This window comes from Macaca nemestrina, chromosome X (genome assembly GCF_043159975.1).
Source record: "Macaca nemestrina isolate mMacNem1 chromosome X, mMacNem.hap1, whole genome shotgun sequence".
NCBI classification, from domain to species: Eukaryota; Metazoa; Chordata; class Mammalia; order Primates; family Cercopithecidae; genus Macaca; species Macaca nemestrina.
This window is the reverse complement of record NC_092145.1, coordinates 129,376,433-129,403,874: the sequence shown is the minus strand read 5'-3', so window position 1 is coordinate 129,403,874 and position 27,442 is coordinate 129,376,433. Positions and strand designations below refer to the sequence as shown.

The window sequence follows — 27,442 nt, the reverse complement described above, 5'->3', positions numbered from 1 at the left end:
ATAGACTAGGGAGAGTATTGTTTTAATATTTATTTCAAGAGATATATATCTATCTTATCTTCTCTACAAAATATGGGAGGATCGGAAGAGGATTACATGGGCAGGCACTTACACAGTGCTGACACCACAATTGAAGACTTATTAAAAGTTTAATGTCATTCAGGCATTTCTATTAAGGTGACCAAGTTTGTATATCTTTTTGTGCTTTATTAGTGCAAAGAATTTCATGGAGAATTATATTTTAGAAAATTGCTTTGGATTTTGGTTGAGACTGCAAGTATAAACATTTTTAACAAAGCATATGCACTATTCATAAAGTGGACCAATAGTTTGGCAGCCCTCAGTGAAGAACTGAAATCATTTTTGGCTTTCTGTGCCATAAAAACCACAGGAAGACGACACAGTGGGGCCTCTGCTGCTCCTTAGAGCTCAGAGTACAAATATGTAACTGCTGCTACCAAGCTGGAGGGCTTCCCCTGTATCTATTTTTGACTGTCCAGCAACCCTGGGAAATCTGCATAATTATTCATGCATAAACTGAAAATAGATGGACTAACTGCGAATTTTTAATTACTAGCAATCTTTACAGTTATTAACAAAATCAGTCAAAACAAAGCCCAAGACCTTTACAACCTGATGCCTGAATGTAATTCGAAGTATTTCTCATGACCCACAGTAGCTAGAAAACATATTACAAAACTTCAACAAAAAAGGGGGGAAAACTCATTTTTTTCCTGTCAGCTTATCGATAATCAAAATGTGTCTTTTTAGACTGTGTGCTAGGGGATGTAGATGGCAGTTCAAAATATAACAAAACAAGTAAATGCATTTATAGATTATATAGCCAAGTGGTGCTTCTCTTCCTTGAAATGCTGTTCAGTTACTACCTGGAAGGAAAATTCTTGAATCTCTCAAGAAGCATAAGTTCTAGGGGTATCTGCTATTTAAAAATCTGCCAGGGAAAACAGAGGTTCATTATTCTTAATGAGCCATGCACACTCCCACAAAAAGTTGGGTGGCCTTTAACTGGTTTAAACTCCTGCATTTTCACAAATGACCTCGTGGCCATCTTTGTGCTATAAAAATAACTTTTAGAGTCACCTCATAATCTAGATTATGCCTTTGGTTACTTCACTAAATACCTGCTTTACCAGAATAATAATTCTAAGTTTTTTCCATGGAGTTTTTCATTAGATCCAGAAAAAAGAAGTCAATCTCTTTTACAAACTACTGCCCCAAAGAATCATACTTTAATCCATTGGAGGGGTAAGACTGCACTGTGACATGAATATAGAAAGTAGATTTGTATCCTAGTTCTATTATCCATGTGTGTAAGGCAGAGCATTCGGGAGGTCATTAATTTTACCTGACAGATTTTTCTAAAGTCAAAATTACAATCTCATACTATGAAGTATAAGAGGTACTGAAAAGCAGCCAGGATTCAGACCTTTGCAATCACCTTCAGGCACAAGGTGACAGAAAACTATGTCTATAGAAAGTATTAATTTAATCCATTCTTAAGCAAGGATTATTGAACACAAAGGCACTATGCCTTGAACATTAGCAGTTGTTATGTTTTTCCAAGTTGGCACTAACTGCAACACATTTAGTCTCACACGCCACCAGTGCCTGAGGGAATTGTTTTCCACAGCGATTGGAATTGAGACTTTCTGGCAAAGATCCAAGACCTCAATAGCAATCTGGTGCTCTAATTTTTAAAAATACAATTCCCAGATAAACTGTTAGCATTCAACTGGCCAACGCAAAGCCAGAATATTACAGTGAAATTTGCTTATCTTTTCTTCTCTATAATTTAATCTCTGAAAAAAATCTGGTCTACTGTACATTTGGGATATTTTCATAGCATTAAAAAAGGTCATTATTGTTTTGATTCTTTGGCTTCTGGAAACTTGTCTGAACACCATACACCTCAGGTAGTCAAGTCTGCAAATGCCTATATCACTTCAATTACACATGCTAGCCTTTTCTAAAATTCATTTGTGAATGAAACATGTTTAAAATGGTCAAAATTATGGTGCATTTTTCTACAAAAAGTTAAAATGAATAAATTTTAAGGGGCACTTACCGTAAGAATGAACCCAAGAAGTCTCACATACGAAGTACATGAACCAGGCAAACCGTCAGGAGCATTCAATGCTTCACCAAGTCAGGTTTCCTCAATTTCTCCTCCCAGCCTACCATTCCCTCCCTGGCCCCACTGCCCAAAGCCTTGGAAGGAGGCACTGGCACAGACACACTGAAGGATCATTAAATTGATTAGACTTGTATGGCACGATGTTGGCACAGTTTTCGTTATGATTCCTGTGTTGAAATGAATCAGTGGTCACTCTAGTCCATCCTATTGCTAAGGAGTCCAGAATCTTCTCATATAAGAAGGACTCTCCACCCATCCAGCCTGTCTCCCAGAACACTGCCATCCCATAGGAGAGCTTTCCTTCTCTCCTCCTGCAGATTAAATTCTTTGTAAAGACAACCTTGTTTTTACTTGGGCTGTCAGTTAACATTTTTTGTCACCCAACAGTCACTTGATTAGGTAATTTGATATTCAGACAATATTCCTGGTGGAATAGGAGTAAGAAGCATCTTTCACTGTAAAACCTCAAACCACATTCAGTGATAAGACTGCACCCTATCCCTTTCAACCCATAAATAGGCATTTAAAAAAACTCTCAAGACTCCAATATTTAGTTTTTTAATCGAACTGGTTATTGTTCTGTGTGGCTTCAAATACCAAATAAAAAAGATCATCTTCTGAAGGGTACGTTGAGATGATGTAAGCCTTTCACATGAGAGTTAAGAGTGTGGGTCTGGAGCCAGACTGCCTGGATCCAAATCCTGGCTCTGTCACCTGGGACACACTGCTTACTCTCTCATTGACTCAGTCTCCTTATCTGTAAAATGGGGTTAATAAGAGTACCTACCTCACAGGTTTGTCATGAAGATGACATGATGAAAAAGATGGCAAGTGCTGAGAACAATGCTTGGCACACAGTAAGTGCTCAAAAAATGTTCGCTAAAATGGGAAAGAGCGAGCGTAGGAACCAAGAAAAAAGGAAACAAAAGCAAAATGAAGTCATCCCAGAAGAATAAAAACTAAGGGCGCTGGCAGAAAATGCTAAGGTCCTGGAAGTGGAAGAAAGCTTTATGACTCATCAGTTATGTTCAAGGCTAAATTTAGTTTGAAGATTTTGCTTGTGTTGCAAATGGCAACAGATGATGAACTGCAGGATTCCAACCTAGGGACTACAAAGGATTGCCATTTTAAAGAGATTCTTGCTCCCCCAACCCCAGTCTTGTCGTCATGGTGATGACAACGGCAATGAACATTTGAGGAATGTTCCTCATGAGCTGCAAGTGGAGAGGTGACTACCATCCTTACATGATGACACAATGTGTAATACACACATGCGCGTGCACACACACAATTCTTACACAAACGCCAAACATGAAAAGCAGGATGAGACAGACAGAAGCCATGGCCGTGAGCCTGAATCTCACTAACCTCTCTCATTGGCTTTCCAGGGGTATTTCTTCCTTTAATAATAGAGAGAGGAAGAGGCAGAGATATCAGAAAGGGAAAAAAACATGCATAAATATACAATTTCATATCAATTTGCTTCTTTTACCAAACAAATGTTGAGATGACCATTTATTCTCTGCTGGAAAAAAAAAAAAAAAAAAAACAAAACAGAAACAAAAAACCCAAAAGACACATCTAGTCAAATAACCTTTACATACACTTAAGATCAGTGTAAACAGATAACATGATCCAGAAGACGTCATTTATAAAATCCATAGAGTTCACGCATTAAACTGGATGAAAACTGGCACAGGATAGAAATCTGACAAATTGGGCATCGTTTTCAAGGACAACTCAAACTTAATGTTAAAAAAAAAATCTCAGAATCTCTTCACTCTTGACTTGACAATCAGCACATTGAAACATAAACAGTAGTTGACTTTGTGTGCCCAAAGTCTGCACATCAAATGCAAGGTAGAACCCGACACAGAGGCTGGACTCCATCCTCTTGGGAGAATTTGTTCTATCTGATAGAAGCTGAGCATGTCCATGATGAAATTGGAGGCATTTGAGAAAATGGAAAAGAACAGATGAGGGGAAGAGGTAAGTCCCACTAATGGGCAAGCCACAGAGTCAGATCCAGGAATGAGCTTTCAGCTTCCTCCTCAATTCAGCAAATATCAGGAGCCTTAAGAGGCAATGGCTAAAGACCCACTGGCCTTGATTCATAGAGTCCTACATCTGTATGCATTTATTTGTATTTCAAAAGTAGATTCTGCTGAGAAAGTGTTCTATGATAAGTCATAATTGGACAGAAAAGTAGGGACCTCTGACCATACATGTCAATAGCATGTCTTGGGCATTCAATTTCCTTTATCTCCAAGGTCTTCAAACTGAAAACCTTGGTTTTCAAACTGTTTTAACTATAGCAATGGGACATCTCCTAAAACAATCTTATATGGAATTCCAATATTTGGAGCAGTTTAAAGCAGAGCTGTGAGAGATCCTGTACAGCATCTCCCTTTCCCCTCCACCCATCATTCTTATTCTCAGTGGCTCCAAGAAGATTAAAAACTCCCTGAAACAATTTGAGAACTACTAGTCTGGAATGAAGAAGTGTGGAGCTACGATACCAATAGAAACCTTTCAAAATGCAAGGTTAGGGTTCAAAACTTCTAGTATACATTTAAAGATAGTTTCTAAGTTTTTCTTTCCTCTCTCCCTCTCTTTCTTAACCCTCCCTTTCTCCTTCTCTCCCTTCTGAATTTCCTACATGACTCAGCAATTTCTTAGGAGTATCAGATTTTCAGCTTGACCACATAAGGGCCAGGTATTTATGATGCTCTTCAAGCCAGGGAAAAGGGAGAAAAATGGGTACTAGCTCCTCAGCTGTGGGTGTCACTAGTGGGAGACCCATACCAAATGATGTTCCCATCATTTGGGGAGGAGAACATCATTCTGTCCTTGATGACTGAAATCTCAGTATGAATTACCCCTTCTTTGTGATTCCTTTAGCGAGGTTTTTTAAAAAAACTATCTTTATGTTTCATAATACTGTCTGGTGGCAGAATCAGTTCTCTTCCCCTGTAAGACTATAAGCCTCTTGAGGATGGGGTCCACATGTGGCTCATCCACCTCTCTATCTCCAATGTCCTGTACTGTACATAGACACTAACGGTAGTTGATAAATACTGGCTGAAGTGAACTGGTAAAGTAGTAGTTGGATCATGACCAAGAGTCCTTCTGTGTTATAAGTAACTTGCCCTTCACTGGCACACTTTAGTTTGGATGCCAAAGGTGGGTAACTTGTTTTGGCACATAACTTTGGTCTGCTTTTAAAACTTGAGATCTTTAGGAAGGACAGAGTTGTTAGGAAGCCATGTGATTTAGAATGTAATTATGGTTATGTATTTCAGAATGTAATGATGATTCTTAGAATGCTTAATGTTACATATCTTTAGTAATTCTACACTAAGCCATATTCAGAACTCAGTATCAATTGATTATTGCTTAATATGCAGCAGCAAATGACTTGTGTTATGTTCCAGGTCCTTCTTCAGAAACCATATTGTACGCAAATGGACCTCCCAGAGCCAAGCTAACTCTAATCTCTTCTAAAATCCTCCCTAATCACTGAAAATCCTCCCTCATCACTTGGGTCGCCATGTACTCATTAACACATTACAAAAGGAAGGTCCTTTTATTTCACTTTAGAAAAAGTTAAAAACAAGTGGTATTTTCTACCGTATAAGGACTAGTTCTACACTGACAAAACAGAGACTACTTGGTTACGACATTTTTAAAAGTTCTTGACTGATAAAGTTTTAGATAAAAGTGTTATTTTATAAACATATTTTTTTTTTGGAAATGAGTTTCCGTAGACCTTCAGTTACAGTGTCCATCTGGCAATGTGACATGTTGTCAGGAAATGAATCAAGACAAAAGGGAAGTGTGCTGGGGCAGTTCTAAGTCTAAAGGGCTTGGTCAGGTCCAGAGAAGTCTAATTTCCTCGGGCAGTATAAAATTGACATTATTGATTGTAAGTCATTATTTTAGAGTTGAATTGCAGGACAGTACTGTTTCTGCGTGCTTTTAGCCTCTTTTATATTAATTCACTGGCTGTTTAAAATACTTAAGGAAGAATGAGTCCCTTTTTAGGATTTCTGTTATTTAACAAGTCAAAAAAATTCAAATGGCCACACTTGCAGGCTCTTTGGTGAATATGAATATAAATGTATAAATCAATTCAATTTCAGCTCAGTAATCTTGTTCAGCTGAAAGTTGATCAGCACAGAAGCCTGTGACTCTATACATGTAATGAGTCAGAATGGACAATAATAGTGTAAAGCAGAGACTGGCAAATTTTCCCCATAAAGGGCCAGATAGTAAATATTTTAGACTTTCCAAGCCCACAGTCTCTGTACCAACTATTCAACATTGCTGCAACTACTCTGTCCTGGTAATGAGAAAGCAACTACAGGCAACATGTAAATGAATGGGTGTGACTATGTTCCAATAAAACTTTATTTATAAAAACAGATAGTGGGCCAGATTTGGCATGTGGGCTGTATGTAGTTTGCTAGTCCTGGATTAAAGGGATAACTGCTCTAATCCTTTGTGGAGGAATACAGGAAACAGAACGGTGCCTGAAAAAGGGTACACGATATTTCTATCTGCCTTTGTTCTTTATGTTGTTCTTCCATAAAAGAACCACAGAATAAGATTTTAATTTTAAAAGATGGCAGGTTTTACAAAGCTGTTGGGTTGGTAATTTAGGGGTATTTGATAGAATGTATGTGGGCTTGAGAGGGGATGGTATGAAAAAAAGAGGATGGCATGGGCTGGTGGGGATAAAAATAATGTGGCACAGGTCAGTAGGCAAGAGATTGTACAGGCAGCAGAAATAGTAGCACTGCTAACTGCTTTCTGGATTATTATCTTGGCTCCTGTTATTCATTCATCTATATAAAGTGGTACCACATTTTAGAGAGCCTGATACCATACTGCTGACTAGGAGAGCACTTCTTTCATCAGTGCACATACAAATAAAAATATCTTTGTTAGTCTGCTAAATGATCAGAGACTTATGGACAAATCACTTAACGGGGTTATTTTTTAAATTACATTTGTTTCTTCTACCCATGTATTTTTCCTATAGAATGGCAGAGCTTTAGAAAGTACCTTATAGTAGATAATGACTTATTACACTAGAATTCAACTTCTACACATATACTTACAAAGGAAGAGATTAGAGATAGATAGATTAGATAGAAATTGGCTAATATTCAGTGTTACACTGAGCCACTCAAATCACCCAAGTGTTTGTGAACAACTAAGTATATCATCTAGAGACCAACCAGAAAGATATCATCACAAAGCTACACGTTCACACATTCATATCTTGAATATGCTGCTGCTTGTATTGCCTATTATGCAGGATAGTGTTGGCTATCGTTTGATCACCAAACGGAGAAGCATGCACCTCCTTTATTAATTTTGATAACAGTTTAGCAAAGCCATTAAGATACGATTAGAAGCCTAACTTAACTTGCTGAATGGTCATAAACAAGGCACTTGACTTTTCTTGGCTTCCGGGTACTCTTTGTGAAAATAAAAGATAAAGGTTAGCTGACACCTTCAGGACCAACTCTGTGACAAGGGGCAACAGAAAAGTTGTAAATTTGAGGTACACAATAGCTTACCTATCTATATACTTTATATTTATGAAAAGCATAAGTTTTTTTAAAAACGGCTTTTCCTCTGTGGGCAATTATCAGCAGGGTTAAGTAAACCATGAGGTGGTATTTAATAGCACATTTCCACTAAATGTCAGACCTCTGGCTCTCACATCTGTTTTGAGTTACTCAAACAGCTGTCCAAAACAGCTGTAGCAACCATGAACTTTGTTTTTTGTAACACAACAATGAGAACATGGATGGTAGTGTTAGAATAAAACTATAAAGGTCTCTGAGACATTAGCAACGTCTTGGCAGAAACTTCCATGGCAAAAATCTCAAAATTTAAATTTTTTTGAAAGATAATTCACCTAGGCAAGAAAAACTGAGATCGGATAGATCAGTATTTTTAAACCACTGGTTCAGAAAATCCATTTAGTGGGTTGCAACCAGCATTTTGTTTTTAAATAAATAAAACAGAAAAACAGCATGCATTGTATGTAGTATGGAAGGCATCACTTGATGAAACTTTTGTTTCTGATCTTTGCATATGTGACTGTAAACGTGTGTGTGTGTATGTATGGTGGGTGTATATATACATGTGTGTACATAAACACATGTATAATTTGTATCTTTACCCCAGTTTGTGATGTAAAATGTTTCTCTGATATGGATAACCATCAAAACAGGGTCAAAAGTCACTGTCCTGGATGTCAAAAATGTTAAAATGACCTTTCAAGGCTCTTCCATTTGAGAGACTTTGTAATCCCAAGATGTTAAGATTCTCAAGAATTTCTGCTTAATATCAGCCGAACACATCTACCAACTGGTAAGATGTTCCCGCCAAACTTGACTCTATGTGTGTGTGTATACACATACACACACATCTGCTGTTTTCAAAATTAAAAAAATAAAGCTTTCGGTTGGAAATAAAGCATCCAAAAACCACTTTTTTGAGTGCATCAATAATTAGCCTAATTTTTACAATAATGAAACTTGTCCACTTGGATTTGGGGAGGAAAAGGCCTGTAAGAAAGGCTTAGTTCAAAGCAGCAAAACATGAGGAAATGCCAAGGTCACAGTATTACAGAATGATCGGCCAGATTTTCCAACACCTTCGCTACTCTCTCGTTGTGTTTTTGTTTATTTAATTGTTTTGTTTTTTAAGAATGTGAATTAATTTTCTCAGGCCACAAGGTACCACTGAGTAAGCAGAAACTTAAGTTACTGGAATTGGTATCGGACAAGGCCTCCTTATCTCACATTTGAGAACTTAAATCAGCACTTAAGGCCTGAAATTCTTCCGTAAGCACTAATTTAGTAAACACTATCCAGGTGGCCTGAATTGAGTTTCCCAAGTTTCCATACAAGGAAGTAAATCAACATCAGAGATACTGACTGCTAAATACCTTATCAGAGGAGGTATACTTCTAGTCTTCCAGGAAGCTTCTTCTACACCCATGTGGTATCTAGCTTTAAGGACACTCTAAAAGTGGGACGCAGGGAGATGGTGCAAAGGATTTCACCTTACAGCTAATTAGGGTGGACCAGAGAGTCAGGTACAAAAAGGAGTCTAGGAAGTCAAGGCTGCCTATGAAGCAGCAGAGTCATGAGCCTTGCTGTAACTTCGTCTCTGCTGACCTCTTGTTTAGATGTGGAAGAAATGCCCAGGGTGCCAACAGGGCAGCCACCAACTTTCCAGAGCAGGTAAACAAGCTACCAGTTCAAGGGGCCAGGATCATACAGTAATCAATGATTGTACTGTGATTTGAATTTCTTTGGAATTCTGTATCCACAATTGACTGTAAGTACCTTGAAGGCAAGGAACTTGTCATTTCTTCTTTTCATCCCTACTACCTCCACTGGTACGTAGCAGGTGCTAGTAAAAGCGGGCAGGACAAAGTAATGAGGAGAAAGGTGAAAGCACTTGATTCTGTCAAGCCTGTGTATGATCTTCTCATTATGAATTATGACATCTAGAAGGAGGAGATACCTAAGATAGTCAGGATGGGGATGCGGGTGGCGGTGGGGGATGTGGGGGTGGGTGGAAGACAGATAAGATTTTTATCTGTTAAAATCAACACATCAGTGGCGCTCAGCAGTGAAAAGATGGCTGGTGCAGACATTTAAAATTAGCTTCCCCTGACGGTTCCTTAGCAACGCTCTACCAGAACATTATTGCTTTTAATGTGCACTGCACAACGTTTACTTGCACATCAAATAGCTAGGAAATGGCCATTGTTAACTGACACTGAACAAAAAGATAGGAAAAACACACTACTCAATACACCCTCCTCATTGCCCTTATGGAAAGGAACAAACAGCCCAGATTTCCTGCTGCCTGTCCCTCCCAGGCTGCCCATTAGAGGTGCCAATCACTGGCCACAAAGCCTTGTGTTTTCTCCCTTTTGTTTCTCTAGGCTTTCCTTCTATTTGATCACAGGTGACTGCCACCATCCTTGTTGTTCGTTGAAGGAAGGCAAGACAGTGACTTTGTTTTATGTGAGGGCAATAAACCAAATAAATGCCCCCAGAAACGAACAGTAGTAGCAAAATATCATCTTGGATGAAGCAAGACATCTGAAGCTCATGCAAGCCAGTGGGAAAATTCTGTGTGGTAAAATGCTGTTTTTGTATGGGAACAAAATACGCAAGGCCGAAGTGATGAAGAAAAAGAAAAATATTAATGTCTTTCTTTGCTAAGCCTGTATTCCCTCTCTTGAAGTAAAAAATAATAACCAACTACTCTATGAAGATTTAGTTGTCCCTATATTTAAAAGATGGAGTAAGATACAATTTTTAAATATAAAGGGCATCAGACTGCAAGTCAGAATCTCTACCACCACCGATCAGTAGGCATGTTCTAGGCCTTGCTGTAGCACGTAGTAGCCATATGTCCCTGGCAAAGGCACTATCAGGGCATTAATTTCGTCATCTGTAAAAGTCACATAATAATTGCTCTTCAGTAAAGGGCACCTCATAATTAACTCTTCAGACTAATGTGTGAAGCAAGTAAAATACTTGACAAATAGAAGGTGGTATTCTTATTTCTGGAAACATGTTGACTTCACAGGTATTTGAATTCAGAATACTCTACACCAGAAATTCACACTTACAAATCAAATCTTTTCACCATGGACCCAAATTGCCATTCTGATACTGCGTGTTGGCTTCCAGATGGAAATACACATACCAGTTGGGTGGGGAAGCGAGTGGCCTGATCCCAGCAAATCTGAGTCCCTTCTAGGTATTGGAGCTTACCTCTTGAACTAGGGAAGGAGTTGTTGAGTTGCTCCATCACCTCCTCCAACCCTGTGCTTGTGTCCTGGGGAGGACTGAGAACATCTTCCTCACCTTAATAAAAGCAAAAACAAATAATGGAAAATTACATTTATACAAAGCAGATATTAAAGAAAAGGGCCATAATTACATTTTTAACACCATTATAAATTCATTTCACTTGCTCATAAATAACAAAAAAACCTCCTCAAGCTTAGTAATTAGGAAATAATTCTTTAAAGGGACGAATTCCATACAGTAGTTTATCTGTATCATTACTCTTGGAGAAAAAAAAACCTGTATTATCTTTTTTTTTTTTAGATGGAGTCTCGCTCTGTTGCCCAGGCTGAAGTGCAGTGGCACGATCTTGGCTCACTGCAACCTCTGCCTCCCAGGTTCAAACGATTCCTCTGCCTCAGCCTCCCCGAGTAGCTGGGACTACAGGCATGCACCACCACGTCCAGCTAATTTTTGTATTTTTAGTAGAGACAGGGTTTCACCATATTGGCCAGGCTGGTCTCGAACTCCTGACCTCATGATCCGCCCACCTCGGACTCCCAAAGTGCTTGGATTACAGGCGTGAGCCGCCACGCCCAGCCTAGTGTGTATCTTTTTAAAAGCTGACTAGAATTACTTGAAATGTGCCCCGCACATAGAAATGATAAATACATGAGATAATGAATACTCTAAATACCCTGACTTGATCATTACACATTCTGTGTATGCAAAAAAAAAATCGCATGTACTCCATAAATATGTACGAATATTATACTTCAGTAAAAAACAGGCTGGGTGTGGTCGCTCATGCCTGTAATCCCAGCCCCTTGGGAAGCCGAGGTGGGAGAAGTGTTTGATGCCAGGAATTTGAGAGCAGCCTGGGCAACACAGTGAGACTCTGTCTCTATTTAAAACAAACAAACAAACAAACAAAATAAATCTAAAAATTAAAAAAAAAAAAGTCAATGGAAAAAGGTAAAACTGACAAACTCTCTTTTGTGCCCCATTAACAAATGTGAAACTTTGTTCTATGTAATAAAATAAGTATTACTGCACACTTGCAGTGCAGTCTCCTCAACACAAAAGAATAAGAACTGAACACTTTGCAATCACTTCATGAAGGTAAGAAGGGAGTTGAGACACTGAGGTCTTTTCTTCACTCTTTCTTTTGACATTTAACCAAAAATACAAATGAAACTCAAGTACCTTTAAACTCCAATGTAATAGAAATAAAAATAGTATGTGTCCTATATAGGTCATGAAATATGAATATTCTAAAAACTGTAGATATGGCATATACCAGAGAGTTACAGTCCTTTCCTCTTTGTTACTTGGGACTACTTTATCATAATTATGTTTTGGGTTTTATAAAGAAGACATTACAAAAATTTTGACTGTTTATGTGAGGAGAGAATGATGATCTGGAAACAAACCTATGGATGGATGATATTCACTGGGATTGGAAGTCTCCTTGTAGATTTTGTGGATCTGTGTCTCTATTGTTTGTTCATGTGTTAAAGAAATACACTTCAAACAGCATTTGCAAGTAAAAGGGAAATTTCTTAGGTGCAAACAAAATTTGAAAGTAATTTTTCATAATATACAATCTTCCAATAGTGAAAATAACTTCTATTCAAGCTCTATTTGTTTTGCCCATTGTCACTTCCATCTAAAACAAGACCTTGCTTTAGCAAGTCAACCATAGTGAACTTGCTTAGGGACAACCTCAGTTTTACATCTGACTTGGAACTGCTTCGGAAGCCAGTGAGTAAATGACTTAAATATGCTTGTCATTTCCTTTGGTCTATGCCACTTGGATTTTCATCTATGATTATAATCCTGCATTTATTCCTTGTGTGGTTTTTTTTTTTTTTTTTTTTTTTTTTTTTTTATACAGCAGAAGCTAAAAGAATCACTGCCAATGCTAACCATTAAGACAAAATCATATTCTAGGTGGATGTGAGGCTTCAAATTTTTATTAGAATGGAGGGATAAGAACGTAAGGTAGATAAAAAGCCTCAGACTATGTGAGTCTCCTGGTAACATAGCACAGGAAACCTCTTTGCAATATCAAGTACAGGAAACAGGTGCTGAAGAATTAAGGTCACGAAGCAGAAAAGGAATAGTTACAAACTCTTTCTTCTCTTCTCTTTCTCTCTTCCTCCCCCCTCACACACATGCACTATTTGCTTAAGTTTGTGCCTTTAGAAAAAGAAGTGAAATTCAGTATTTTTAGTTTCATTTTTCTTGCAGTTTTAAACTACCATTATCTGGTGAAGATGAAATGAATGAAATACTACCAAGAGGATCAAGATCCTGACAACTGAAGGGCTGATTACATCTCTCTGTTCCATTACTGATGCAAATTTTTGCTGAATTGGGAAACATGAGGCATTTTTAATGACAGTAAGTCCACTTTAGTGAAAGTATGCCTTACCGAATAAATCAGAACCAAGAGAACATCATGAACGACGCTCATGAGCATCGATGTTAATATTTCTGACAGTTTAATTACATCATATTGGAGCTCTAGGAACTCAGTTGTACTGTGTTAAAATTCAGGCACAGTTCAATGAAGTGACTGGCATTCCTGTTCCTGAATTATTTCAAAGATCAAATTATAAAGTATAAACCTAATGATGTCAGCCAAGTTTATCTTTCCAGATAAACTCTCTGTGAGTCTTTAATATGAGTGTCCAAGTATAATGCAAATGTAAAATTGGCTTATTTGCTTTAATGGAAAACTTTTATAGCAGTGATAATTGCATCCATTCAGATATTTTTTGAGTGCCTATTACATTCTAGGTAGTATAAAAACAAGTAGAATATAATCTTGTTTTCTTCTTTTCTCAATATTTTCATGATTTCTCAAGATGGTTTTAACTCATTGTTTGTTTTGTTTGTTTGTTTTTGTTTTTGTTTTTGAGATAGAGTCGTGCTCTGTCGTCCAGGCTGGAGTGCAGTGGTGGAATCTCAGCTAGCTGCAACCTCTGCCTCCCGGGTTCAAGCGATTCTCTTGCCTCAGCCTCCTGAGTAGCTGGGACTACAGGCACGTGCCACCATGCCCGGCTAATTTTTTGTATATTTTAGTAGAGATGGGGTTTCACCATGTCAGCCAGGATAGTCTCAATTTCCTGACCTCGTGATCTGCCGGCCTCGGCCTCCCAAAGTGCTGGGATTACAGGCATGAGCCACCACGCCCAGGCTCATCTCTTTTTAAGAATCGAAATCAGACATCACATATGTGCATGAGTAGAAGTGAATCAACTCATTGAAAAATGCTTAATGCGAGACTAGCGAACAATACAGTCAGGATGGCTAAAGGTGACCCCAAGAAACCAAAGGGCAAGATGTCTGCTTATGCCTTCTTTGTGCAGACGTGCAGAGAAGAACATAAGAAAAACCCAGAGGTCCCTGTCAATTTTGCAGAATTTTCCAAGAAGTGCTGTGAGAGGTGGAAGACAATGTCCGGGAAAGAGAAATCTAAATTTGATGAAATGGCAAAGGCAGATAAAGTGCTCTATGATCGGGAAATGAAGGATTATGGACCAGCTAAGGGAGGCAAGAAGAAGGAGGATCCTAATGCTCCCAAAAGGCCACCGTCTGGATTCTTCCTGTTCTGTTCAGAATTCCACCCCAAGATCAAATCCACAAACCCCGACATCTCTATTGGAGATGTGGCAAAAAAGCTGGGTGAGATGTGGAATAATTTAAATGACAGTGACAAGCAGCCTTACATCACTAAGGCAGCAAAGCTGAAGGAGAAGTATGAGAAGGATGCTGCTGACTATAAGTCGAAAGGAAAGTTTGATGGTGCAAAGGGTCCTGCTAAAGTTGCCTGGAAAAAGGTTGAAGAGGAAGATGAAGAGGAGGAGGAAGAAGAGAAGAAGAGAAGGAGGAGGAGGAGGAGGAGGAGGAGGATGAATAAAGAAACTGTCAAAAAAAATGCTTAATGCCTAATATTTTCTGTGTCAGAATATATTGTAAAAGTTAAAACAGCTAAATGAAACCTGAAGTTAAAGTAATACCACTGTAATATTTGATACTAACCCAGATTTTTAAAATGCCTTTTAAAAACCACAAAAGTTTAAAAACAGTAAGATTAATTTATTTATTCAAATATTTATTAAAATCCAACTATTGTTCACTGAAGATATATCAATAGGCAAACCGCACCCACACACTCTCTGTGAAACTCGCATTCTTATGGAGGCACACAGGCTTAACAAGTAAATAAGTAAACTATATGGGTATGTTGAGTGGTGATGAACACTCTGAGGAGAGGGCTAGCAAGGGACAATGAGAGTCATCAGAAAGTGGAGTCTTGGAAGTCCTCATTGATGAGATGCAGTTGAGCAAAAGCTTTAAGAACTGGAGGGTATGAGTCGCACAAGTATTTGAGGGAAAAGTGCTCCACACGGAAGGACTGGCAAATGTAAAGACTCTGAGAGGGGAGTGTGACTGACTTGCTCAAGTACAGCAAGAAATCCAATGTAGATAAAGCAGAGTGAACAAGAGCTGGGAAAACAGTACTTCCCTGGCCTGGGAATTTGGATTTGGCCACATAACCTACTTTGGAAAATGGAATGTAGGCAGGCATGACAAAAGTAGAGGCTTAGAATGTCTTTGCATGGTTGGGGTTGCCCTCTTGTGCTTATGTGCACAAGAAGCATATGGCCCAGGTAGCTTGCTGGCCCAAGAAGGATGACAGACATGTTGAACAGATCTGAACCCAGACCACAGCTTGGTGTCAAGTCCAGCTGAGTGCCAGCAAAAGTTCAGTCAAACAACAGATGCATGAACAATATGCAACTTGAGAATTTTGTGGTGATTTGTTATGCAGCAACAGCTGACTGATACACTATTATGGACATCAAACAAGCCAGATACAATAGTTATGGTTTGTCTAATAATACACTATGTAGCTACAACACAAGAGGTGTAGTATTAATCCATTTTCACACTGCTATAGAGATACTACCTGAGACTGGGTAATTTATAAAGGAAAGAGGTTTAATTGACTCACAGTTCCAGATGGCTGGGGAGGCCCCAGGAGGCCTAATGATTATAAGCTTACAATCATGGTGGAAGGCAAAGGGGAAGCAAGGCACCTCTTATATGGCAGCAGGAGAGAGAGAGAGAGAGTGAAGGGGGAAGTGCCACACACTTTTAAAACCATCAGCTCTCCTGAGAACTCACTATCACGAGAACAGCATGGGGGAAAACTTCATGATACAGTCACCTCCCACCAGGTCCCTCCCCTGACACATGGGGATTACAATTCGAGATGAGATTTGGGTGGGAACATGGAGCCAAACCATAAATTGGCAACCCCAAAATATTTCTGACTCTAACAATAATACCTGTCATCACAAGCTCCTCATCACCAAAAACAAACAAAAACACCTTTTCACTTTTTTCAGTTATTCAACAAGAAAATACTTATTGAGTTCCAGTTTCACACTAGAGACTTGCACAGCCTTTATCCCTACTTCATGGATTCACTGCCTGCTCAAATAGCATATTGCTAGTGTTTGGGGGATTTTAAACTTAGTTGATGATAATTCTTTTTTTTTTCCAGGTAGATATTTTAATGTAACAATATAATGATATAGGCAATGATATAATCAATTATATGATTTCAGATTTCACATTGTAATTATCCTTTAAGAAATTGCTATTTCTATAGTTTTGGTGAAATTGCAAAGAAAAAAATTCACAATGATCTGAAAATGCTATTAAAATACACCCCCCTTTTTTTTTTCAACTACATATCTCTATGAGGTCAGACTTTGACAAAACAGCATAACAGATGCAATGCAGAAGCAGAAAAGAGTCCAGCTGTCCTGTTAATATTATAAGATATTAAAGAGATTTGCAAAAATGTAAAGTGATACCACTATGTAAAATGATAAAATGATAGTCAAAATGTAAAATAGCCACTTTTTAAAATGTAGCTGCTAGAAGACTTTAAATTACATTATTTGTTGTTTGAGATGATATAATTATTTTTTCATATGATATGTAATATGCATTAACATGATTTTATTATTGCTTTTAAAAAATAAACAAATCTTTAAAAATTGTGAAAATGTAGATTATAAGTTTCCCAAACTTCCACCCCCCACCACCACCAGCACCAAGAATTCTGGTTCCATAGGAATGGGCTTGGGCCTGGAAATGTTCATTTTGTATAATTCCTCCAGGTGATTATGATGCAGACAGGCCTCATCTACCCTTCAGACAGGTGCTGTCTAAGGCCCCTCCCACTCCTAAAGTGTAAACAGAAAGAATGAAGAGATATATTATTTTAGGGTCAATGGAGAGATTTGAAATGGTGTTTTTGTTTCCTCTGTGTAGATTTCAAGGCCAGTCATGTGACCTCACTACAAACAAGTTTTTTTTGTGTCAATGGATGGCAATTCTTTAACACTTAAACTTGACTCTACTCCAAGGTGATTTCCACAAACACACAAAAATAATAGATGTCAGTGTGGATGTGGTGAAAACAGAACACTTTTACACCGCTGGTGGGAATGTAAACTAGGACAACCACTATGGAAAACACTATGGAGGCTCCTTAAAGGACTAAAATGTAGAACTACCATTATTACTGGGTATCTACCCAAAGGAAAGGAGGTCCTTATGTGAAAAATATACTTGCATACCAAGATTATAGCAGCACGATTCATAATTGCAGAAATATGGAACCAGCTTAAATGCCCATCAACTAACGAGTGGATAAAGAAAATACAGTATATACGTGTGTGTGTGTGTGTATGTATGTGTGTGTGTATATATGTATGTATACACACACACACACATACACACACACACACACACACACACCATGGAATACTACTCAGCCACAAAAAGGAATGAAATAATGGCATTCATAGCAACCTGGATGGAGTTGGAGACCATTATTCTAAGTAAAGTAACTCAGGAATAGACAACCAAACATTGTATGTTCTCACTTATAAGTGGGAGTTAAGCTATGCAGATACAAAGGCATAAGAATGATACAATGGACTCTGGGGACTCAGGGGGAAGGGTGGGAGTGCGGTGAAGGATAAAAGGCTGCACGTTGGGTACAGTGTACACTGCTCAGGTGATGGGTGCACCAAAATGTCAGAAATCACCACCGAACAACTTATTCATGTAACCAAACACTACCTATTCCCTGAAAACTATTGAAATAATAAAAAGAAAAATAATGTTTTTTGAATTATTAGCTAGTTAGTCGTCTTGGCTTGTCTGTTGTGGTCCAAATAAATCACTGAAACATTTTTTAAAATAAGGAAAGACATAGTCAAAGTTAAACAGTACCGTGATACAGCACAATATGATAGTCTCCTTTAATCACTGCTGAAATGAAGAAAAAATAAGTCGGATGACTCAATTTAATCTGAGAAAAAAGAAAAGGAATGCTTTGCCATGGCAAGATATTCTTCAGTCTTCTGAAACATAACGATGGTTTCAGATCCCTTTCTTGAAAGGATGATATGCCATCTGACTCACTTCCCTTTCTTTGATTCAAATGCTGATAACGGTTTTATTTACTTAAAAAGTGATTTTAGCCAGAACCTATGCAGCCTATGCAGAGTAGACACAAGAATCACTCCTGTGATTCTGTCTGAATCTAAATAAATTATTTTCTCTTTTTTAAAAAAGGAGTTGTGTACAAGAAATTATTTTTTCTTATAAAGGGGACTGTGTATGAGCAAATACGCCCACCAACATTTTTCTTTGGATTTTAACCAGTTTCCAACTTGATGTGTTATCTTACTACTTGTGTATTTCCTGCCTTTCTCCAGTATTTTTTAGAAGAAAAAACACAATGATTTATCCAATACCCAATATTTGGCTTCAATTAATTTTTTTCCTTATGATATAAGACAGATGCTTTCAATTTCACACATAAATTCTGTGTGTAACATCTTTAATATATTATGGTGTACAATGTTGTTGCTGATTACCAGCTGATCAGTTTTGAATGGTGGTGAAAGCTAAATATCTTAAACGTGTGGGCTGTTCCATGTGTACACAAGAATGTATTGTGCTTGATTTCCAAAAAATTAACTCAATAAGCACTTTACTGATTGTCGCACAGAGTGTCCTCACATAGTAATGACAATGAGCAAGACTTATATCCCGTCCTTAAGGAGCTTAAGTTCTAGGGAGTTGTAGGCAGAAGCAAGAAGTACTAGTAACTGCCTGAAAACATGGCCGGGTGTGGTGGCTCACGCCTGTAATCCCAGCACTTTGGGAGGCTGAGGCGGGTGGATTGCTTGAGGTCAGGAGTTCAAGAACAGCCTGGCCAACATGGTGAAACCCTATCTCTACTAAAAATACAAGAAAAATTAGCCAGGCATGGTGGCAGGCTTGTAATCCCAGCTACTCGGGAGGGTGAGGCAGGAGAATTACTTGAATCCAGGAGGTGGAGGTTGCAGTGAGCCGAGATCATGCCACTGCACTCCAGCCTGGGCAATAAAGCGAGACTTCGTCTCACACAAAAGAAACACCACCACCACCACCACCGCCAACAACAACAACACCAGAACGATATAATGCATGATTAAGTTCCAAAAGAAAACTCACTGAGTGAAAAGAAAGGATGCTATATTTCAGGTTAAGAACATAATGTACTCAAGGCAAAAGAGCACATTTATTTATTCTGTTGTCAAACAGAAGGCATAAAATGCTTACGGAGGGGAATAATATGATACCATTTGAATGGCAGAAGAGGAACTGAAGTATCTGGAAGATAGCCTAGAAAGGGAGAGAGACCAAAGGCAGAGGAACCAATTAGGAAAGTATTCATATTGTCTGTTCAGGTAATACATGATGAGGACTAAATTTGGGTAGAAGTAGCTGAATTGAAAAATTTTGTTCTTTTTTATAAGTAGCAAAACAGACTGACCTTGGTGACTGGATTGATGGTGGTGGAACATAGCTAAGGAAGGCAGGCAAAGGAAGAATGTGTAGAAAATGACTTTTTATAGATTGGGAAATTGGAAGAGATGTTCCAAAGGTTGATCATGATTTCAGATTGGGCTCTATTTTTATTTACCATTTTATCCAGAAGATGCTCAGGTGGGAGGTCTGGGCTGGAAATCTTAAGAGTTGTCAACATAGCAGAAGCTAAAGAATGGAAGGAGTGCCCAGGGAGAGTGAAGAAGGGTGAAGGGGATGGAGAATCTTGAGGAAAACCTTGATGTGATATACTGAGGATACCTTACCTATATGGTAATCTGGCATAAAACATTTAACCTGAACCCAATCACTTGGATTCAAGCAGACAAATTCAAATTGGGGGACATTCTACAAAACATCTAGCCTGACCTCTTCTTTTTTTTTTTTTAATTTATTTATTATTATTATACTTTAAGTTGTAGGGTACATGTGCATAACGTGCAGGTTTGTTACATATGTATACTTGTGCCATGTTGGTGTGCTGCACCCATCAACTCGTCATTTACATCAGGTCAGGAGTTGCAATGCAATCCCTCCCCCCTTCCCCCTCCCCATGATAGGCCCCTGTGTGTGATGTTCCCCTTCCTGAGTCCAAGTGATCTCATTGTTCAGTTCCCACCTATGAGTGAGAACATGCGGTGTTTGGTTTTCTGTTCTTGTGATAGTTTGCTAAGAATGATGGTTTCCAGCTGCATCCATGTCCCTACAAAGGACACAAACTCATCCTTTTTGATGGCTGCATAGAATTCCATGGTGTATATGTGCCACATTTTCTTAATCCAATCTGTCACTGATGGACATTTGGGTTGATTCCAAGTCTTTGCTATTGTGAATAGTGCTGCAATAAACATACGTGTGCATGTGTCTTTATAGCAGCATAATTTATAATCCTTTGGGTATATACCCAGTAATGGGATGGCTGGGTCATATGGTACATCTAGTTCTAGATCCTTGAGGAATCGCCAGAAGTCAAACTGTCCCTGTTTGCAGATGACATGATTGTATATTTAGAAAACCCCATTGTCTCAGCCCAAAATCTCCTTAAGCTGATGAGCAACTTCAGCAAAGTCTCAGGATACAAAATTAATGTGCAAAAATCACAAGCATTCTTATACACCAGTAACAGACAAACAGAGAGCCAAATCAGGAATGAACTTCCATTCACAATTGCTTCAAAGAGAATAAAATACCTAGGAATCCAACTTACAAGGGATGTAAAGGACCTCTTCAAGGAGAACTACAAACCACTGCTCAGTGAAATCAAAGAGGACACAAACAAATGGAAGAACATACCATGCTCATGGATAGGAAGAATCAATATCGTGAAAATGGCCATACTGCCCAAGGTAATTTATAGATTCAATGCCATCCCCATCAAGCTACCAATGAGTTTCTTCACAGAATTGGAAAAAACTGCTTTAAAGTTCATATGGGACCTCTTCTAATATATCAATGTCATGAAAGATTTAAAGAGGCTGGGAAAGTGCTTCAGATTAAAGGAGACTACAGGGACATAACAAAATGCAAAGCTGTGCCTTCATTGATCCTGAATGAAAAATATCGCTATAAAGAATATTAATTGGCAGAATTGGAGGTATTTGAAGTTCTACATTAGATAACAGTACTGTTCTTTTTTGAGTGTAATAACTGTGCTTATGTAAGAATATCTTTCATTTTAGAAGACACATGTTCAAGTGTTTCGGGGTGAAGTATTATGTATGAAACATAACCACTGAGTGGATCAGTGAAAAAAATCAACAAACTGTATACACACATGAATATGATTAAATATGCACATAAAATATAAGCACATACAGTATATAAAGATACATTAAAATACAGATATACATGTTAATCTAAATATATGCAATCCATTTAACAACACATGAATGTAAAAGTACATAAATAGATATAAAGCAAATGTGGCAAACTGTTGAATTAATTGCAATTTTGCCGTAAGTTTGAAATTGTTCTAAATAAAAAGCTAGGGAGCCATTATGTCATAAACCTCAAATGTACATGATAAATTTTATTTTTTAAAAAGCAAAGGAACAGTTTACTTTTTAAATAAACAAAATATAAAATGCTTCAAAAAACAGTAATCTGGTGGAAAGTTAGGAGTCATCAGAGATAAGGAGTTGTTCGGACATCATAGATTTGTGTATGGAGCCCATGAGAGCCAATAGAGGATAAACATTGTTAATTTCCATTTTGTTCTGTATTTGCTTCCTCCAATAGAATGTAAGTTTCATTAGCACATTGTCTCAGTAAGAACTGTACAGAACACAAATGGTACATAGAGACTCAGTGATAAGTATTTCATGGCTTGAGGAAATATGTTGACTCTTTAGACACATCACCTAGTATGACTTGTCTCATGTATCACTTAAAAGAAAATCAGTCGTCGGGGATGTATATTTAAAGAATGCAGCTCTATCCAGAATGTGGTTCAGCAAATCCCAGCCTTATATCTCAAACCTTCAAAGCACGAGGATACACATTGCATTTATTTAAACACCTGTGTGCATCCTTCAAGAAGACGGTAAGGTTTTTTCCCTTTTTAAATGAAGTTAGCTTATGCAGTTTGATATAGTTTGGTTCTGTGTCCCCACCCAAATCTCATGTTGAATTTGTAATCCCCATGTGCTGTGGGAGGGATCCGGTGGGAGGTGATTGGATCATGGGGGCGGTTTCCCCCATGCTGTTCTCATGATAGTGAGTTCGTGTAAGATCTGATGGTTTAAAAGTGTGGCAGTTCCCCCCTTGTTGTCTCTCTCCTGCCGCTATGTAGCACTGGCCTTGCTTCCCCTTCACCTTCCCCCATGATTGTAAGTTTCCTGAGGCCTCCCCAGCCATGTGGAATTGAGGCAATAAACCTCTTTTCTTCATAAATTACCCAGTCTCAGGTAGTTCTTTATAGCCATGTGAAAACAGACTAATACACAGTTCAAGAAAAAGTACCTTTGAATTCAGTCTTTTCTTTCAGAGGACAAATTTAACCACACAGCTTATCTATTTTATACCAGCAAGTTATCTCTTAGCTTAACTCAGCCATTGGAATATAGCACTTTTGTCCTGGTATCCAGTTCTATCATGATCTTTTTAGCTCCACAGATCATCAGGTCCACATCCTAATGTGCATTTTAATTTGGGTGCTTTAATGGGTATGCTGCCTAATCCCCATTGTTAACAACCTAAATAATCAATGCTTCTAAGCACCCAGGGCTCTGAATCTCACCACTAAAATATTTGACTTAGTTTCATATACTTTACTTAAAAATGGGGGAAAATCCTGAAGTAGAAAAAAAACAAGAGGTACTAAAGCTCAGTTGTTTTCAGAATTTACCGACTTTGCAAATGCATACAATAGTTTTTCATGTAGTGTGTTACCATTTACAATCCCAACAGTTTATTAGCTATAGTTAGATCTCAGGTGGAGAGAGAGAATGTGACACAGAGGTTGCCTTAAATCATGGAGCTGTAGTAAATTCAGGAAAACAACCTCAAACATATCCTTTTCCTTCTCAAAAAAATCAAAACCTGGCTTTCCTACAAGGTTTGGCTTCTCCAGAGGAGGATGTGCCTCTTCCCACTGCTCCAGGTTCTTGAACTTCATCACATTTATTTCAACCACCCTGTCTCTTTCCTCAGAAATGCTCACCTCCTCAGAGCCCTCATCCATCTTCAACATCTTTTCCATCCTGATCTACCACTGTCATCATGATAAGGACTTCACCCCTCTGCTGATAAGCTCTGCAACGTTGGTCTCATCAACTCCATGAACTGCACTCCTTACCCGTCAGTGATCTCCAAGTAAAATCTTCAGCAGCTCACTGGGAGGCACCATCTTAGATGTATAAATTGCTTGAAAGTATTTTACTTCCATGATATCCAACTTTTGAATTTTCCTGACTCTGATCTCCAGATTTTTCACCATAAAACTCACCCACACCCTTGACTTTTCCTTTCTGTCCTATCCATTTTGGTTAAGGCACTTTGCCTCTCTTTATTCTACCCTCATGGAGGAGCTCAAGTATGAAATGAATTCCTGAACGCACCATCATATCAGGCAATAGAGCTGTAAGTGTACAGAATCAATGAGTCACAGGTCTTTTCTATTCCGTGAGGTAAGATTGAGAGGACCAAGTATAACCAGTTTAGGACCCAGGGAAAAGTAAGGATACAGGATGGAGCTGACTCATACTGGGCCTTTACAGAGAAAGAGAAATGAGGGAGGGGGACCAAGTATTTGTGGCCTTCATAAAACCCTCTGTTGTCTAGCCAGACACAGCAGGAAAAACCAATGAGCAGCTGGCTAGCAACCCCTGTCCTAGCCATTACCACTGTAAAATGCCCTACTCTCGTTTTGACCTTTGATCATTTATGCCTTATCAGTTCCACCTTTCTTAGAACCTAGTCCTAGGCAGAGAACATTGCTAAGAATGAGAACAGACCATGTTGACCATTTCCTCAACAAATTCATCCAACTTCCGCCAAAGGCTTCCTTCTTACTTGGTAATGTTTCAAAATTGTCTTCACTTTCCTTAATCCTCATTCATTTTAAGATTACCTAGTCTTTCATTTCATTGAAACAACAGAAGTTTTCCACCTTCCCTTCTCTTAGCCTAAAATAGTTTCTCAAAATTACCCAATGCATTTATAGTGACCCAATGGACTGTGATTTATTTTAATTTCCATTGAGCTCTCTTTAGCATTTCACCTTGTCATCACATCTTCCTTGAACCTCCCTACTTACCCATCCTTTACTATTCCATCACCCAAATGGAGGTCTTCCCCAAGGCACTGGATTGAAGCACCTGTTATAGATTTTATAGATTTCTCATCTCACACCCTTCAGCAATCAATCTATGAAACTCATTCTCAAGTCTTTCTAGTCTGCCCTCTTACTTCAGGTATAGATCTGTATCTTAATTTCTTTTGGGACATGACTTAGAAGACCTGTCAATTTCTCAAACACATTATGTCCACAATCAAAAGTTTCACTATCTTCTTCCAACCAAATCCTCTCCCTTCATTCCTTTCCGTAAAATTTGCAGTCAGTCCCCAGACCCTGGGAACTCTTTTTTTTTTTTTTTTGGAGACAGAGTCTCGCTCTGTCGCCCAGGCTGGAGTGCAGTGATGCCATCTTGGCTCACTGCAACCTCCACCTTCTGGGCTCAAGTGATTGTCCTGCCTCAGCCTCCTGAGTAGCTGGGACTACAGGCGCATGCCACCATGCCTGGCTAATTTTTGTATTTTTAGTAGAGACAGGGTTTCACCATATTGGCTGGGCTGTTCTTCAACTCCTAACCTTGTGATCTGCCCACCGCACCCTCCCAAAGTGCTGGGATTACAGGCGTGAGCCTCCACGCCCGGTCCCCTGGCAAGTCTATTTTTATAGAATAGTGTCACAGTCCTCTCCTCCCACATCTCTCAAGTGCAGGCCCTCAGAACTCACGAATCTTGGCCTTGGCAACTGCCTCCTAACTGGTCTTCTCACCTATACTAGTTTTCTGTGGGCCAGATAGAGCTGCCAGAATACATCTTTTTAGAATTTTCTTTTTAGATTTTTTTCACCTGGTATATGATTTTCAGTGGCCCCCTGATACCAAAATGAGTCAAACACCTATGGCCAAACATTTATGTCACTATAATGTGACTCTACCTTTCTTCAGATAACAAAATCTGAGAGTAGCTAAGACACTTACCCATGGAGTCTGAAGTTTGACTGCCAACCACTCGGAGCAGCATAGGCTGACTGCTGTCGGACCTCTGGAGAGAGGTAGAAGGAGAGGACACCGTTGTGCCATTCACTTTCGCCTCTGCCTGGGGCTAAGTCATCCAAAAGAAAACAGAATTACTTTTCACTATAAACATACAAATGTATAAATATGAAAACATTAAAGACACTCAGGACTCATAAATTTTGACCCTTCCTACTTTAGAAGCCCTCCCAAAGATTAATTTGGGATATTTCACTGTTGATATAATCCATGGATACTGTCTTTGTATCTGAACTGTGCTCCCTTATAAATTTGAGAAAAAATTAGAGCTACACTGGAATGAGACTATAAATCATTACATTAAATAACTGGAAGATTTAGAAGGTCATGTGAGAATGATGACACTATGTGAGAACTCAAAACTGTAGTGGAAAATTCATATCTTTGTGAAGTATTAAGTAACAAGATAGAACATAATTCACAATGTAAAATTCCCAGAAAGCCAGAACTATGTCCAGGTAGGTCTTCTGGCGATGCAGCATCTTGCTAGGTTTTCAATGGAGGCTTAAAGAACTAAATGTTAGGGATTAGGAGAAAAAAACACAAAGGTATACCAGAAAATATAACTAATTGCAAATGAAATAGTTCCATTTCAAGAAGTGAAATATTCACTTTTAGAGAACTAGTGGAAACCTTTTGGCGTTTTTTTTCCCCAAGATGTATTTCAAATTGGTCAAGAAAAAACCACTTTGGTAGGAAACAATATTTAACAAACATAAAAAAGACACACTAGTTTTTCTATCTCCTCTACTTTTATCCTTTGATACCTATCACTTTGCCAGGCACATACCAAGCACTTAAGAATTGACGCTTGTTACACCTACAAAAAGTGCTCTCTGCGGTTTAGTTTTGTTCAAGAGGGAAAATGAATGTTTGTAAAAATCCCATCTCTCTCCTCACTTGCTCCAGCAGCTGCCTTAGCCTATGTAACTGTGACTCCAGCTGTTTATTGTGGTCTTCCAGGATTTGCATCCTGGCTTCCAGGCGGCCTTTGTGTTGACGGAGTAGCTTGGCCTCAGCAATGAGCTCAGCATCCCGGGGACTCTGGGGAGAGGTGGGCATCATTTCAGGAGGGGACGGCAGTGGGGACAGGCCTTTATGTTCGTGCTGCTGCTTTAGACGGTCATATTCTGCTTGCAGATTCCTATTGGCATCAAAGAAGTCAAAAAGAAAAAAAAAAAAAGAAAAAGAAAAAGAAGAAGAAGAAAAAAAGTAATTTGAATATCATCACCAAATTTTATATACCATGGTAGATAGATGCATCTGACTGCCACCAAAGAACAGCAAGCAAAAGAGAGGCACTAATGAATGGTTTTAATGATGACAATCTTACCAGTGCTAAAAGAACAAAACAAAATGTGAAGCTTTTGCCTGGTGTGTGAAGGGAGCCATGCTTTTCAATATTTTTATGTTATGCTAAAAGCCTCATGAGTGCTATGTTCAGATAAGTAAGCAATAAAGGATTTAATCACTTTGTAAGTATTTCTTTATAATGTCATGAGATTAAAACTTTTATACCTCTACACCACTTTGGTTTGCTTTAAACATTAGCAAATATTTTCAACAGAAATGTATAAGAATGGAGTACATATAACCATGTTCCGACCACCTCGCCTTGATAAGTTTATCATTTGCCGTATTTTCTTCAAAAGTTTTTTGAAGAAAGAAAGGATAACAGCCAAAGCAGAAGC

General features: G+C 38.5%; 1 protein-coding gene and 1 pseudogene across 17 annotated transcripts in view; one reads left to right on the top strand and one right to left on the bottom strand.

Annotated features, from left to right (window-relative positions):
- Positions 1 to 27,442, bottom strand: part of LOC105490348 (dystrophin) — a 2,266,916-nt gene that overhangs the window by 1,625 nt on the left and 2,237,849 nt on the right. For 12 of the 17 annotated variants that reach the window (XM_071089080.1, XM_071089087.1, XM_071089081.1 and 9 more), the window contains 3 exons: positions 26,652 to 26,895; positions 25,677 to 25,800; positions 10,978 to 11,070 (listed from right to left, as the gene is read on the bottom strand). In XM_071089080.1, coding sequence (XP_070945181.1) covers positions 10,978 to 11,070; positions 25,677 to 25,800; positions 26,652 to 26,895 — 461 coding nt within the window. Of the gene's footprint in view, positions 1 to 3,523; positions 3,556 to 10,977; positions 11,071 to 25,676; positions 25,801 to 26,651; positions 26,896 to 27,442 lie in introns of all 17 variants that reach the window. The other 5 variants (XM_071089088.1, XM_071089082.1, XM_011755849.3 and 2 more) reach the window with 1 other exon arrangement.
- On the top strand, positions 14,251 to 14,920 carry LOC105490347 (high mobility group protein B3 pseudogene; annotated as a pseudogene).